The sequence below is a fragment of the Capronia epimyces genome (genome assembly GCF_000585565.1).
Source record: "Capronia epimyces CBS 606.96 chromosome Unknown aczIQ-supercont1.5, whole genome shotgun sequence".
NCBI lineage: Eukaryota > Fungi > Ascomycota > Eurotiomycetes > Chaetothyriales > Herpotrichiellaceae > Capronia > Capronia epimyces.
The window spans coordinates 348,413-364,644 of NW_006912908.1; the positions used below are offsets into that span (position 1 = coordinate 348,413).

The 16,232-nt window shown below is 49.4% G+C and overlaps 5 protein-coding genes across 5 annotated transcripts; 2 read left to right on the forward strand and 3 right to left on the reverse strand.

Annotated features, from left to right (window-relative positions):
* Positions 1-817: 817 nt before the first annotated feature.
* Positions 818-2,204, reverse strand: A1O3_06089 (uncharacterized protein; the record flags this gene model as incomplete). Its single annotated transcript, XM_007736209.1, has 2 exons — positions 818-1,973; positions 2,023-2,204. The coding sequence occupies 2 exons, from the start codon at positions 2,202-2,204 to the stop codon at positions 818-820; spliced, it is 1,338 nt and encodes a 445-aa protein (XP_007734399.1).
* Positions 2,205-4,497: 2,293 nt separating this feature from the next.
* Positions 4,498-5,211, forward strand: A1O3_06090 (uncharacterized protein; the record flags this gene model as incomplete). Its single annotated transcript, XM_007736210.1, has 1 exon — positions 4,498-5,211. The coding sequence occupies one exon, from the start codon at positions 4,498-4,500 to the stop codon at positions 5,209-5,211; it is 714 nt and encodes a 237-aa protein (XP_007734400.1).
* A 2,571-nt stretch (positions 5,212-7,782) lies between these two features.
* Positions 7,783-8,268, reverse strand: A1O3_06091 (uncharacterized protein; the record flags this gene model as incomplete). Its single annotated transcript, XM_007736211.1, has 1 exon — positions 7,783-8,268. One exon carries the CDS (start codon positions 8,266-8,268, stop codon positions 7,783-7,785), a length of 486 nt encoding a protein of 161 aa, XP_007734401.1.
* Positions 8,269-12,573: 4,305 nt separating this feature from the next.
* A1O3_06092 (uncharacterized protein) lies at positions 12,574-13,861 on the reverse strand (the record flags this gene model as incomplete). The annotated part of the gene is made up of 3 exons (XM_007736212.1): positions 12,574-12,939; positions 13,043-13,542; positions 13,591-13,861. The coding sequence occupies 3 exons, from the start codon at positions 13,859-13,861 to the stop codon at positions 12,574-12,576; spliced, it is 1,137 nt and encodes a 378-aa protein (XP_007734402.1).
* A 478-nt stretch (positions 13,862-14,339) lies between these two features.
* Positions 14,340-15,621, forward strand: A1O3_06093 (uncharacterized protein; the record flags this gene model as incomplete). Its single annotated transcript, XM_007736213.1, has 6 exons — positions 14,340-14,987; positions 15,043-15,096; positions 15,147-15,206; positions 15,253-15,282; positions 15,328-15,397; positions 15,446-15,621. The coding sequence occupies 6 exons, from the start codon at positions 14,340-14,342 to the stop codon at positions 15,619-15,621; spliced, it is 1,038 nt and encodes a 345-aa protein (XP_007734403.1).
* Positions 15,622-16,232: the final 611 nt, after the last annotated feature.

The window sequence follows — 16,232 nt, forward strand, 5'->3', positions numbered from 1 at the left end:
AACCAGGATGGTACAGAGAACCGGACTGCTCAGGCAGTACGATCTCTGTAACATCGAGGAGAATTGGCAGGAGCCAGCGGAGCCTGAACCCGAAAGCGACAATGAGGAGAGACTTCGTGGTTGAGGGAGAGGGTGAGAGGGCTAGGAGGTGTCTAGTCGTGGCCAGCTGAAGCCATCTGAACCCAGGCAGCTGGCGATAGTGGTGAAGATGGTCAACTTTGATAGACTGAGTCTATAGAAGCTGGTTGGCTAGGGTCCTAGTTAATCAGGAAGAGGAGGAATCGTAAGGGATTTCCAGTGGAAGCTGGCGTCTACGTGGGACCTTAAATGTGACCCGAAGGACGTTAAACGAGACTAAATAAATAAAATATTATACTATTCTTATTTATAAATTAATTTAACTACTTTCTAGATATTAAACTCTAACTAGTATTATAACTCTATATTATATAAATTATAAACCAAAAAGTAATTAATTCTCTTTTTTCTAATTATATTACTACTATATAATATTATTCTACTCTCTCGTTCTATACGCGTCGTTTTCGTATTCTTTATCTTTTATACCGAACTTCTACTTTTACTCGAAATAATAAGTTAGGGAATTATTATACTCGAGATCGATATATCGAGAGATTATTATACTAGGGGTTGATTTTATACTAGAGTCTTAAAGTAAACTGTGGTTTTAGGTAATGTGCTAGCGAGAAAGAGGTAACGTCTAGGAATCAGCAATATAATGCCTCTTCTGCCCTGATCTGGCTGATGTGATTGGTATCAAGACGCGGTTGCGATGTGATCATTTCAGTGAGGCATTTTACTCGAGCATCCAGAGGATGTTATCAAGCCGCTCTTGAAACTCCAAGCGCTCCCTATCATCATCAAATCCGACAATAGATGCAGTAGGCTTGGTAGTAGCTGCTTCTGTCACCCCCGGGTGGATTACCTCTGGATGATCATCGCCGAATGGGAGCATAGTGGCAAGGATCTCAATGTCGGAATTGATACCTTCCCAGTCGACGAGATCGTCCATGTAGTTAAGACCATGCTCGGCGTATGCGGCTTCTATGGCTGCGATGGTAGTTCTTCCATGGCGGTCGTAGGGGATTCGAATGATTTTGTGTTCGACGGGCGACTCATAAAGGTCGATGGCAGCATCCATCTTGACCATGTAGTCGTGTTCAACATGACTGTGACCAGTGGGGATGTCGAGAGACATCTCCCCATCTTCGTGAAGTTCAAGCTGGCTTGGATAGCTGGCTCGCTCAGTTCCAAGAATTGCGGAAGCAGAAACTGGCAAAGGGAACGGAGTTGCCTCGGTGAATGTACGTGGACCAACATCAACAGCACCAGTTTCTGGATCATCCAATCGTTGTTTGCCCTTCGCACCATCCATCTCGATGTCTGGGTTGGCTTGCGCATCAGATTTGGGATCACTGAGGTGGAGCTTTGCAAGCTTCCGGGCAGTCATGCGGCGCTTCTTTTCGGAAGCCTTGCGAGGTGCATACTGGTATCCAGGATTCTCCAAAGCATGTTTGACCTTCATCTTGTCTGCCAATACCTTGTATTGTGCTTTGACATCTTCGGATTCTGCCTTCCACTGTTGGCCAAGGAGAATGGAGATATCGTTGTTCTTCATCAAGGGATGAGTAGCTCTGACAATGGGATGATGTTTCTGGCGGTAGAGGATGAAAGCATTGGGTGGACGAGGGACTTTGGATTTCTTGCCAGGCAATCGAATTGCTTTGACTGGTTGATATTTATTTCCAGTATCACCAGTTTGATCGTGAGAACCGTGGTGGTAGGGCTCAGAGGCCGAGAGATGAGACTGGGGTGAGATGGAAGGCGATGGCAAGCTGCGGCAAGTGAAAGGACTGTTTCCGACCAATGCAGGCTCGGGAGCTTTACGGATGCGAAAGACTTGGGCGACGTGATCGACAACTGTCTCCGTGCAGCAGTTGTCATAGAATTGGCTGGTGGAATTAGTGAAAATAATATCTTGACTTGGAATCAGTCTCTTACCTGAAGCGAGCTTTGAGATCGTCGATGTTTTCTTCACTGAGTTTGATGGCGACGTACTTGGGAATTACCATTTGCTCGTTGTTTGATACCATAGAAGCAACGCCCATTTGCCAAATAACTTCGAGCTCATCCTTGGTTATCTGAGCGCTCTCGGCACTAGCCAGAGATGAGACGCTCTCCATTGGCACCGAGTTACTATGAAATGTCAGCAACAAATTTTTGCGAGGCAAAAGGATCCTTACGATGAGTTGGGATCTACTTGATCGAGATGTTTCAGATGCAATGAAGCAGAGTTGACCATGCGAAGGAGCTGATGAGCGATGGATTGTAATGTTGAGAAGGTTGATAATGGAAATTTGGTGGGCGACGCAAATTTCGAAAGTGAGATGAAATATTTTGGGAAGTGAAGTGAAGTGAAGTGAAGCTGCACCAAAACACAACAAGTCCTCAAACACAGGGAGATTCTGCCGCACCACCGCATTTAGGTCTCAATAAGAATTCTGCCGTGTCAATAGCCTCCTCAAACGGTACTTGACTCTGAGCCGCGACAGCACCAACCACAGCCATATGCGTCCAATTGTTGCTGAACATGCTCAAGGTTCTGTTAGAGCCAGATTCGGCCAGAGGTAAGCCAACCCAACCAAGAAGTGAAGCCCAAAGGATGCCGACCAGAAAATTCGAGGTTTTGGAGAGCTTCTCTGGTCATCTCATGAGCCAGCGTCCTGGTTCCGTTCTCTCAAGGCCCATGAAATTGTCAGAAAGTCGAAGATCCAGCAGCCATCAGATGAGGCAGGAAATTCTTTATTCAAGGTGGAGCAAGGAGCCTTGCTCACGCACTGGTGACCAAGGAGGCATGCAACTTCGGAAAGTTGGATCCTTGAAAGCATCCACGAAAGGAGATCTGAGGCTTTCGGCTTTCTTCTCAACGTCCGAGGCGGCTCAGTTTGTGAAGGAGGTCGAGAGCCCTTCTTTTGCACCCTCGATCTTATCAAAAACTTGTCAGAGTGTGCGAGCATTGAACTGTGCTAGATGTCAGCTTTTCATTCCCTGTGCGCCCTAATATGGTTTCTAGCAGATCGTACCGTGGATCGATGGTGCACAACCAGAAGAGCAAAGGAGACCTTTGATCAGGAGTCATGCAACTAAACAGAAGGCAAGGAAGGGTGTGGGCATTCTCAAACAAAGAATGTGGCCTTGCGCTATGTCTCAAGGGTTGATTGGCCATCCTATCGTGGACTACTCTAAGACGCGCTTGGAATGCAGAAATATCAATATGATGTCAAGTTCATCGCAGCAACCACTGCTGCAAGGAAGCTCGGCGCAGCAGCCTCCATCTTTGCTTAAGTCGCTGAGTCTAGGTTCCCACTGGAGGTGCCCCCTCTGTCATGCGATGGCTACGTCGTAGTCCCGCAACCGGTATGTAAGTCAACAATTGGCCGCCCCTTTTTTCCTTTTGTCCGATATTCTGGTTGGCGTGACACTTTCTGATTGGCTCGCTAGCTAATGCCCTTAAATGCGGATAGGTGTCCTCACCCCCAGCTTGCCACCGCTTCCACTACGACTGCGCCCACTGCCTAAGACTGAATCTGGCTCCGAGACCGGTGAGCAGCGAGGCTCACAGGCTCGTGGTCCTAAAGAGGAAGGAGTCGTTAGTCAATTATCGGTCGAGAACATCATCTAGAACCCTGCCTACTTGTCCATCCCCCACGTCATCAACAAGCCGCCTTTGAAGGCTATGCTCTCGCTCTCTACTTCCATCCTAATATCCAGCCACCCATCCTTGGCTTCAACCCTCGCATCATCTAAGATGACTTTGATCGTTTTGATTTTGGCCTAAGTGCTCTTATTACTAGAAAGCATAAAACACCACGGTGAAAAGTCATTGGTCTGAAGAGGATTCTGCATACTATACGAGAATCATAGGGCAGAATCATACTGACTCGCACACACTAAAAAGGTGGTTGAAAGGATACAAAGTGACAACAAAAGAGATGATCTGGGGCTCGTTAATCAAGCCAACAATATCTAAGACCACACAGCCTAGTATGTACATAGCACAGCCGGTGGCAGTCGCCGGTTAGGCGATAAAATAAAAACTGCAGACTACACGATGACCTCGTCTAGTAGTACTTCATACCCATATCTGGAATACCACCCTCAGGGTATGGCGGACGCCAGCTTTCCAGCTGCTGATCCAGACTGGTATTGTACTGCAAGATCCTCCCGCAAGGTTCCCACCTTTAATCCGGTTATTGTGACGGTCCAGGACCGGAGGGAGGTCTCGTGAGTGATAGTGAAAGCGGGTCATGACGCGAACTTCACCGCTGGACGCGTGGTGATATTATTACTGCGCTCTGTTGATTTTTCTTTTCTCTCTCATACATATCTGCAGATCACACGAGTCCTGACCTGACAGCAAAGAATCAAATTACAGAATAAAATCCCCCAAACCACGTATACGCCAAGGTCGCCAAAATGGAGGAAGTACATGATCACGATGCAGAATGGCTGGCACGCGCGAATCTCCTCCTCCAGTGGGTCACGCCCGAATTGATGGACCGTGAGATGTTGAGAGACCTAGTTGAAGATGCTAGCCTTTTGACTACACGCAGCAATGAAATAAGTCTCACACTTTGGGTGTTGCAGTACATCTACAACATTGCTGAATTGGTCGGGGATCCCGTGTTCGGGCACACCAATTCTACAGCAAACAGTAACCATTCTCCAAGCGCACAGGCAGGCTTGTCACAACCCATCACCTCAGCGGTCGAAGCATCCAGAAACACCAGCAGGAACACCGCCGGCAACTACCGCGAAGTCCCCGACAAACGGGACAGGAACTGGAAATTTCAATGCGACGTCTGCGGTCACAAAGTCCGCCGCTGGGACGAATTCCATCGCCACATTACGATGGGGACTGGAAGAAAAGGATTCACGGTCATGCGGGCCAAACCACCTAATGAAATGACATGGTATGGGGTGGACAAGAATGGGAGCAAATACTCGGGCAATATCATCGTTGCGAGCCCGACGGAGTCTCGCTACGACTCACGTATGAACATTCAAAATCCGTGTAGAGATCGCATCCGGGAGTTTGTCCAAAAAAGGAAGGCTGTCAAAGAACAGAAAGATAAGGCCATCCAGCAGATGCATGGAAGCGGAGGCGGCACAGGATCGACAGGGGGGTGATTTTGTCTGCTGGTTGTTAGAAGATGGGCTGCAGAGAAACTTGGTCGAGTGTGCAAGGAAGGCCAAGGGGAATGCTTTGGGATGTGCCTGTGCAGATGCACGAGGCTTCTAGAATGTGTATGGGTTGGACATGACAATGTAAAAGTTGAAAGGATTGCTTACTAAAGCGATCATGAACTGATGACGAACACTTGAACACGAGGGTTTCCTCCCCCAAACCATGCTTTCAATACCATACATGGGTCTCTAACTGATGATCTCTCTCCAGATCTGACATGCTAAATACCTCCAGGACCACAAGTGTGGCTGGCCCTTGAATCCCCCGGGCTACAAAAACATCACACCGTCCCAATGCAGATACTCGAAGCCAACCCCGAGTCATCCCAGCAGCACATCGATTGAGTTCACACACCCGGAACTGGCATGGAATGATATGACGCGACCCTGTATTGCAGGAGTGCATCGTACATCTTTGTGCAACATGGAGGCTGGACCACGGTCCTCGGAGATCTTTTCCGTCAACGTGCATAAGCGAACCACTAGTCCCGACATAAGCGAGATGCATAAGCGGATCACTAGTAATGACATAAGCGAGGTGCATAAGGGAGGTGCAAAAGCGGTACGGCCCGAAGGCGTGTGACGTGTGACGTGCTGCATTAGTGCCGATCTGATGGAAATATTTTCCGTCAGCAGTGCCGGCTGAGATCACCTCGGAAGAGATCAAGATCGGCATTGCGATCCCAGGAGATTCTGGTCTCGCCAGAACAAGAGCCGTTGGATGGTTAGGGGAGACACTTGGGTCTAAGTTTACACCCTCAGGCGAGAGTGTAAACATGTGGGCCGATGTAGATGCTTTCTTGGGTCGTGTCCGTTGGTGGTTACCACGACAGTTCGTCCAGGAACGATGTCTTTCCGGGATTGAAAATAGCCCTTCCGCCCTCCCTTCCCCTCCTCTGCCCATCGAGCACAGGACCATCGTCAGAGGTGCCGCCCCGGTATTGCTCGCCTTGGCCTCGGCAGCCTCCGCGCCGGTCACCCCCAGCTGCTCCAGCTGAATGTCAGGTCAGAGGCCCGCCCAGCCCAGTACCACCTTTCACTCCTCGAGAGGGAGCCAATATGCTTTGAGGAATGCGCCATGGCCACTTTCCAGAAGTTGGTCGTGTGCTGCAGCGGTCGTGCGTCCTTTGACGTCAGCACACCACGACCGCCACCTCACGGGCCTATGCCAAATAGGCCTTAGTCTCAGCCTCAGCCTCGGCAGCCGACTTGGTGAATCTCCAGTCAAGTCCATGGTGGTATGCTGTGGGAAGCCGGACTAATGATGCTGACATCTGCTTAGCCCTTCTTGTCGGCAGGGATTGATTTCTCCTTAGGAATAATTTCCATTTCAGCTCGTTCGCCTCGTACCGTACCCTGTCCGTGGAAAGCACCGCCCGGGAACCATCCCGGGAGATTAAGATCAAGGAGGAGCTCAAGAACCAAACCAACGTTGCTGTGGGCCAAGGGGAAACCCTATAGGTGCGAGGTGATGTAATGATAGCGCCCGCCATATCCAGTCGCTTGCTATGACTTAGTATGCGCACCTGCGCTATTAACCGGTGGCTGTCTGTGGGACGCCATTAAGAAGACTGTGCAGCAACTTGGTAGGTGAGTTGACGCCGTCTAGATGCATCATGGATGAAGCTGGCAATGAGCGGGAGTCGACCAGGCCCAAGGCGGAGTCTCCGAGAGTGTGGCCCTCGAAGGCCGCTTGCTGATGACGTCGGGGATGGACAAGTAGGCAGGGTTCTGGGTGATGTCCTCGACCGATAATTGACCAACGACTCCTTCCTGTCGTAATTATGAGTGTTGCTTAAGTTGTCAGGTTCTAATTACATAAAGACCACCACCCTTTGCCAAGCCTTTGCCTAGCCCAGTAAGCCTAATTCGGTAGGGCTGTCATTTCATGATATTTCAACACTTCCTCTTTAGCACCACGAGCCTGTGAGCCTCGCTGCTCACCGGTCTCGGAGCGTCTTCTTCGGGAAGCCAACCCCCTGGTCATAGCGGAAGGTCTCAAGGTCTCGTCCACGCGAATGTTTTATAGGGAAGGGTATCGTCACATACTTGGTGAACCGCCCCACGGTAACCCTGCCATGAACTCTGTCTTGGCAAATCATGTATGCAAGTCCATCGTAGCATCAGTGCGAGGTTCAAGACATGGGCGCTGATGGAAGAGCCATTCCAACGCCAATCTGGACAGTAGGAGATGGTCAAGTAATCAATCATTCACTCTCTTGGAGAGACTCGAATCAAAGTGTATCTATCGTACATGTCGTCTGCATGAATGCTATGTAATCGTTAAATGATCACAGGTCATGGGTCGTTCCCTATCGCGGACCTTGTGAGAGAAATACAAGAAGACATCAGTCCGAGCAGGATGCAACCCAGGAAATTCAAGGTTGCCGTGAGGTCCTCCGAGCCAGATACATCTCTTGTTGATCACGGCGATACATCGACCCAGCGGTCTTGCTCAAGCATGGCACCAGCTTGCTCTTCAAGTTGTGCCTTCAGCTTTTTGATCGTCTTGTCCTACTGATTGATGGTGCCCTTTCGGACTCGGACTTCTTTGTCGAGCTCATTCATGGCCCATTCCCAACCTTTATTTGTCTGATTGAGTTCTGCCTTCAGCTCCTCGATCATATCGTCTCGCTCGTTGATGGTATCATCTCGTTCCTCGAGTTGTGCCTTCAGCTCCTCAATCATGTCGTCACGCTCACTCATGTCATCATCTTTCTCGTCGATAGTCACACGCAGCTTATTGACGGTATCATTTCGTTGCTCGAGTTCTGCCTTCAGGTCCTCAATCATGTCGTCTCGCTCATTGATAGTCTCACGTTGCTGATAAACGGTACTATTTTGCTCCTTGAGATGTGCCTTCAGCTCCTTGATCATATCGCCTTGCATGTCGATGGTACGGTCTTTCGAGTTGGTGGTTTTACGTAGCACCTGCAACGATTTTCTGTATTTTTCGATGATATCTTCTCGCCCAAAGAGTTTCGACTCTAGACTTTCCATGTTGGACGAACAGGGAGATTTGTTGTCTTTGGGTAGAAGGTGAAAGGAGAAATACCTATTGATTGTTCTGGTCTTGTTGGGTATCCTGTGTCAAGCTGTGGGAAGAGGACTCACGGCTATTGAGGAGAATGCTGAAAGATCGAACTGATGACAAGAAGGTGGGAGGAACAGAGACGGTTGTTGTTGCCATTATATCTTGATTGTAAACAGCCAACTTCACAGCAGGGTTGATGACGCAGCATTCACTCGGCATTCACTCGGGGACGCGATCGCGTTCTTTCATTGTTCGGTGAGTGACTCACTCACTGTGTGAGGTGAAGTTCATTGTGTGAAGTTCTGTGTGCGAGGTGAAGCGTCGAGTCCGGTGATGCTTGGCACAACCAAGGATGCGCAGGAATGCCACCTGTCTTTCTTCAGAATGGAAGAGAGGGGTCACACAAGCTGCAAGGTCACTCCCACACAGGCTGGCGATGACAGCAAAAAGCCCTGGAGTCCTCCTGTCGCCGATGGAGGTCGGCCGGAGATTCTCGTTGTGTCTGGGCAGGCCGCTCTCTTCAACGACAGAGAAGGGGTCCTAGAGACATGGGTTGGCGTCCATCAGCATGTGGAGGGGTTGTCGAGGTTTTGTCGAGGGGTTTAGGCTCGTTCCTGTACAGCGGTCTGTGTGGTCTGTAGTCTGGAGCCTTCCGTTGACCATAGAGTGTCATGTATGTAATTGGCGGCGGACCCTTTGGAGAGGGGTTTGAGCTCATCATGAGGTAGCGATACCCATTCCAAGAGTATTTGGAAGATCCACGAACGGCATCGCCGTGTTCTGCTTCTTGCAGGAAGGGCTCGGTTGTTGAATTTGCTCGAGTCTTTCTGGCTGAGAAGACCTGTTGACAATGAATTTGGCATAGATGGCGACAAGAGTTGTGACGCCAAAGAGTCTCGACGCCAAAGAGTCTCGACGCCAAAGAGTCTCGACGCCAAAGAGTCTCGATGCCAATGAGCCTCTGGGGGCCGGACCCCCCGCATCTTTCAGGACTTTGGTGGCCCCTAAGCCTTTGAACCCTAGAGACCAGGCCGGTGGTCGGCCATTGCGGACAGGGCACTCTTTGGCCAGCAGCGCCGGCACCTCGCAAGATAGACGGTCGGCTCATAGAGCCTCTTGATGGGCGCATCAGCCCCGCTGATCTTGCCGCGAACAGGATAAACGCCTCTGAAAATGAGGGTGATGCACCCTTTTGTAGAACTGAAAGGAAGACTAGTGAGTCCTGCAGGCGTCGCTGTCCTTCCCAGGATCCCTGGATTGGTTCAGCCTGATCTGACAAACGTACACTGATAGGATTACCGTTCAGCGCCGCTGCAGCTCTTTATAAATCTCCAGCTTGAAAAGCCTTGGGCTAGACACATCGACCGTAATGTCTCTTGATACCCTTGGCCAGGGAACGCTCCCGACATCGGGTGTATCACCCCGGAGTCACCCGGGGTCAGGTATCATTGTCAGCAAGTCCGGCTGGCCTCTTGCAAATCAGAAACAAAACCCCTCCCCACCCCCTAACGGGGGTGGGGATTGGCGCGGAGATAAAGCGACGTATTTGGGAATCACCATTTGATTGTTGTTTGATGGCATGGAAGCAACGCCCATTTGCCAGATAATTTCGAGCTCATCCTTGGTCTTGCAGGCGTCGCTGTCCAGCCTAAGGGTGGGTGTCAGAATTCATGGCGCCTTATGTCGCGCTGGTCACAACGCTTTTGGAGGTAAGGGGCCATGAAATCTGACACCCACCCTTAGCTCTGCCAGCTGTAGCTGCTGCGACAGCATTGCTTAGATATGCTTCTGGTTGGCCTTGTCCAGAATTCAGAATGAACTCATCATCACGGTGACCTATGTCTCGTTGAGACAACATACGGGACTGGACGACGGCTTCCTCGTCGATGATGGCGGAGCGGCCGCTATTGGCCAAAGAGGCGGCTGTATCAAATCAATCTGGGTACCAACTTGGATCTGGCCTCAGAAGACAAGGCCATCGCAATAACGTTCAGGAGCAGTCAACCTCAGGCCGTACTGCGAATACACGACAATTTTAACATGTTTCCACTTTGCGTCTCTCCATGTGTCATCCGCGTTTGACAATCATCGTCCACAGATGCCTCGTCTGCTGTAGCTCATCTGGTGTCAAGCTGTCTTGCCAATGACGGCCAGGATCCACGAGTGTACCGTGCCGAAGATTTGCTCAAGCTGCATGGAGGACAAGAAGCTGATTGCGGTCAGGTATGAGCACTGAAGGCTTGGCTTGGATCAGATCTCGCGGGCAGTTCTGTGCGCGTGAGGGTCAGGAATGGTGAGGGGATCCTTGAAGTGTTCGGGACAAAGGTGACAATATAAAACATGTCCTAGAACATGATGTAGCGCGGTCGCAGCTACCGAGTGGCGACATTGTCACGGTTGATGTAATGGCCCAGAAGCCGTTCAAAGGAAGAGATATGCATGGATCCATCACTGATCAGGCTCGCATACGAGAAAATGAAGGGCGCTTTGCTCGTGGGCTCGAGCGAGTTTGTCACCATGGGAGAGTGCTGCGCCAGGACGATGGGCCTGTAACCGAAAATCAGTTGAGAAGTGCTTGCATTGTGTTTCAGCATTGTGTTTAGTATCGTGGTTCGATGCTGGAGCGGTGGAAGCCCGTAGAGTCGAGAAATGGTGGATAGATCCGTGATACTGTGCACGTAACTGATCCTTGACCTCCCTATCTCGATGATCTGATCTGAGGCGGGAGAGGAAGAGTGTGTGCAAATGCTTCTCCAGCGGTGGATGTTTGACGCCGTGCAGAGTTGCAGTGATCTGCCGAACGATTTTCGCCATGTCTTGGGTTGAGCTCAGCATTGTGTTATGTTCCAGCGTTGTGGTTGCTGTGCGGCTGCTGTACGGGATTCCATGGCGGCAGAGAGGACAGATGTGAAAGAGCCTTTCGAGTGAACCCTCACAGGCCTGGATGCTGTGAACAAGCCACGGAGACAGAGAGGTTTGTGCTGGGCGGGAATTTCATTCATCTCTTGACGGGACAATGGTGAGGGCTCTCTGAAACGTGATGACGGCAGCAGTCACCTTGCACTTCTCCCATTCGGATCAGTGGAAGGAGGGCGTTTTTCGCAGGCATCGCCAGCAAACTCTGGTGGAGGACTTGGGCTTCCTCCAGGTTGCCATGGTCGGGAATGTCCCGTGAACATGGAACGTTGCAGTCTTCTGTGGTGGCTCAAACACAAGGGACTAACAGGCAAGATAAGCCGGTGTGCAGAGGCACCAGTTCTGTCCGCATCTTGTAATGTAGCAGCCACGGCCAAGCCAGCCAGCCAGCTGATGACTATCTTTTGCCGTGGCATCGACATCGACTGCAGTGGTATTAGTGTCAGTGTCAGAGATGACCTGAACCAGCTTCTCTTGATATTTTGGTGAGGACCCTCCTCGTGACACATTGTGCATGCAGCATTGGTATGTAGGCTGACCAGCCCAATCTTGCCAAGCTCCTGCTGCCAAAGTGGTGGTGGTGGATGTGGATGCGGAGGCGGATGCGGGTCGAGTGTCACGGCATACATGAGGGGTAGAGATATCTCCAGCCCACCGAAGAGACTATAGCCTAGGTAAAGAGATGAGGAAGCCATTTGGGGCGTTTGATCGTTCTGGGTGAAGGTGAAAAATAAGATTGATGGTATGAAGGCGAAGAAGAAGACAATGAAGGAGCTGGAGGAGGACGAGAAAGAAGAGAACAAGAACAAGAAGCCGCAGGTTGAGAAGAAGGGACGTCGCTACCGGTTGGCGCGCCAGGAAGTCTGCAAAGTCGGCTGACCTGACCTGACCTGACCAGACAGTCATGACCTGGCAGTCATGACCTGCGAACACATACAACGGAAACTAGGATGTGCTTTGCAGCTTTTATTCTATTGCCGATTCGACGACTGCCACCGGCAGTGCTATGTACCAGCCTGTTCATCCATTGACCATCCCAGCTAGACCATCTTCCCAAGAGACAGCACAACCCGAAGCCCAGTCCGCAGGCTCATCCATTCTGGTTCAGATGGCAAACGACACAGTGGTTTACCATAAGCTCTTGTGTCGAGGGGAACTTTGCAAAGTGCGCCATGTCAGCTGCTGAATATGTGCCCATCTATTAAGTTGCAAATCAACCTTTTTTATGTGACTTCGTATCTTTTTCCCTTTTTTTATGTGCGAATTTGTGTAATTTGCTGCCTTATGCTTCTCTTATTCTTGTGACATAAAGCCACACTATTCCGATGACCTCTCACCGCGGTGTTTGTGCCAGATCATGCTTTCCAGTTAATAAGAGCACTAAGATCCAAATCAAAAGGATCAAAGTCATCTTGGATGATACGGGGGTCGAAGCCAAGGATGGGTGGCTGGATATTGGGATGGAAGTGGAGAGCGAGCGCGTAACCATCAAAAGCCGCCTGCTGGTCGGTAGTGATGTGCTGGATGGACAGGTAGGCGGGGTTCTGGGTGATGTCCTCGACCGATAATTGGCCAAGGACTCGTTCCTCTTCATCACCACGAGCCTGTGAGTCTCGCGGCTCACCGGTCTCGGAGCCAGATTCAGTCTCAGACTCGACGGCCCTGTTGGCAGTGGGGGCAGTCGCAGTGGAAGTGGTGGCATCAGCTAGGGGTGAGGACACCTGTCCGCATTCAAGGGCATTGGTTAGCGAGCCAGTCAGAAAGTGTCACGTCAAACAGAACATCGGGCAAAGGGAAGAAAGGGGCTGCCAATTGTTGACTTACTGGTTGAGGGGCCACGGCGAGGATGATGGAGCCACCAGATGCTGCATTGGCCAAGCTATTTCCGGTCGAAACCTGGGCTCGGCGACCTGGGCGAAGACGTGGGCTGCTGCGCCGAGCTCCTCTCTTCAGCAATCCTTCATTGTAGCAATGGTTGACAACATCTGCCATTGACAGGTTGGTTTGTGCTGGGTATTCGGCATAGACCTTGTCAGCGTTGAAGGATTCGCTTCGAGTGAGTGTTGTCTCGCCAGTTGGATTCTTTGTGAGTTCCCAACCCATCTTGGAGATATACTGGTCAGCTGCCACAACAGGAAGCAAAGGCACGCTGACAGCAAGAAACTTGTCGACAGGCAATGTTTCGTCGTGATGGTCTCTGAGGTCTGAGTACGCATGTCCAAGAAGTTCCCACATTGGTTTCTTCAGATCTGCACTCCACATCACCCGCAAGAGGCCAGACTTTTCTTTCTGGGTGAGTCCTTTGAACAAGGGACTGTAGTATGCTGAAGGATTTGTTAGATTCCATCTTTGAGATTGACGATTTCACTTACTTCGGTATGTTATGAAAGCATTGAGAGGTTTCTTGCGCACTGCAGTAGATCCACGCCGATTGCCAGGAAGGTTGCTGGACGCTTGGACAGTTGGAAGGGTGGACTGTGGAAGATTGACTGCTGCTCCCATGGCCCCAGCGGTGACAGGTGGTGTGTTTTGAGCACCAGCTGCTGCTGCTACCGAGGCTGTCAAGGCACTCAATTGAGCTGGATTCAAGGAGCTGATGGCATTTGCAAGGGATGCTTGGGATGAGTTCATGTTGACAGCCATTTTCACTTGAACCTGTAATTGGGGCAGGGTCAAGCGCTCGGACTCGTCAACAAAGAAACTGGAATGTGAGACACTGGTTTCAGTAACCTGATCTAAGAAGCGAGGGCCGGACGGAGAATTGATTGCGTTGGCAATCCAGAAGGTGAGAAGTTGAGGGATAAGATGAGAAGTGAGAGGGAGTGATGAAGAATATTGAAAGTTGAGAGCCAGCTTTTCACTTCACTGTGTGCATGTGTTAGTGAATGATTCACTTGAAACTGGTTACGCGGATACTGCCTCACCCCTAGCTTTCATATTGTCCTTTGGTCGCCAAGAAAGATGCCTCTGCTTTATCCTCGCAGAACGCGTTTCCTCAGTTCTCCAGCGAGCTAGATTCTGCAAATTCATCTTGGGTTATCATTTCCTCCATTCGCCTTCACATACCAGCTCCTTGAAGCGATTGAAACCCAGTCTCAAGCGAGTTATCACTGTGCTCGCGATGGACGCAGCAGCTCACCGGTCGAGAGGCAGTGGAAATTGCCAGTTGAGCAACGAGGATTTGCACCGAGGAGCCGTGAACCGTAATGAACATCCTATTTCGGCAGAAGCATTAGCTAACGAACTATTAACAGCAGATGGGCAGGTTCTGAGCGTTTGCAGCCAAAAATATCTCACCCTTCTTGTCCTTGAGTTTCTCCGGGCCAAAGCTTTTCCACTTGTCAAGCTGGGCAGGCGTCATGACTGGGCAGCTCAAATCCATCGTGTCCAGTTTCTCGAGACTGAAATCTCACGACTTTTCCAGAATCCGGACTTGTTTCCCTCACCTGCCTCTAGAGCAAGATTTGCTGCGATGATAGCACTTGATGGAAATCTGCAATTCATCCAAGCGGTCAAAGATCTCTTACTTCGTGAATCCGCAAGAGAGATTGCGCAGTATTCGCGTGACAAACTTACACACACGAGCTATCTATATGGCAGCAAAGGCTGGGAAAATTTCTTTCTCAACATGGCTCCAGGTGCTCCAGAACTTGAGAAGCGCATGGTAACCATTCCGAAATCGTCATTTCAAATCGTGCCAGCTGTGGGGATGAGATTCATTGTAGACAACAAGGCAGAGGAGCGAGTTATTGCACGCTGGATAAGGGAGGTAAGTCTAAAATTTCTTTTTACCTTTTCGAGACGACTATAGCTGACTGTAACAGGCTCAAATGCCAGTCGAGGTGCAACGGGCATCGACCACCAGATTGATCGACTTAGTGAGTTCCTGCTGTTTTCTGTTCTACTGTTCACACACTAAAGTTGGCAGGATATGGAAGATGATGATGAACCTCATGGGGTACCTATGCTTAGTCAACAACCTACCACTGTGAGTATTTCTAGGCAACTTGGTCCAGATCCGCTAACACTTACAGATGTACTCACGCCCAAATCCGTTCAAGGAGGTAAGTTTACCCATACTTGCGTATTTCAAAGCTGATATTTTGCAGCATTTGAAAATCCGACTCGACCTTCCAATCCAAGAACCCGAGCCTTTGGAAGACTATACCCCTTTCCTGGGTTCGTTTCCCTCAAGTTGTACACTGCGCTCAGCTAACAGAGTTTCAGGTCGTCTCGAGTCTGCTCCTCTACCCGCAAACCTTCCCGGTGGTGCAACAATGGTGGCTCCCAATATCTTTCCCATGGTCGGTGTTCGCTCCTGGCATCGACCAACTAGGCCCTGGGAGCTACGCCATTACCCCTGGCTGGTTGAGGCTAGTAGCGCTACACCAGATGCGGCATGAGTGCACCAAGGCTTTATGCTATTTCAATCCATCAAGCGATGCCTAGAGAGCCAATCTCAAAAACATGATCAGGACATAAGCGACATTAAGTTGCTGGGATACTACGTTACCTCTTTCTCGCTAGCATATTACCTAAAACCACAGTTTACTTTAAGACTCTAGTATAAAATCAAGCCCTAGTATAACAATCTCTCGATATATCGATCTCGAGTATAATAATTTCCTAACTTATTATTTCGAGTAAAAGTAGAAGTTCGGTATAAAAGGTAAAGAATGTAAAGACGACGTATATAGAACGAGAGAGTAGAATAACGTTATATAGTAATAATACGATTAGAAAAAGAAGAATTAATTACTTTTAGGTTTATAATTTATATAATATAGAGTTATAATACTAGTTAGAGTTTAATATCTAGAAAGTAGTTAAATTAATCTATAGATAAGGATAATATAATACCTATTAGATTCGTAAATATAACTATTAAATTATCTAAATATATAATAGCTCTCTACTCTTCAGTAATTTTAGTTTATTAGACGAAAATAGAAAATAAAGAAGTCTTTATAAAAGAATAGATTCGTTAAAAAAAACTTTATTTATAATCTACTCT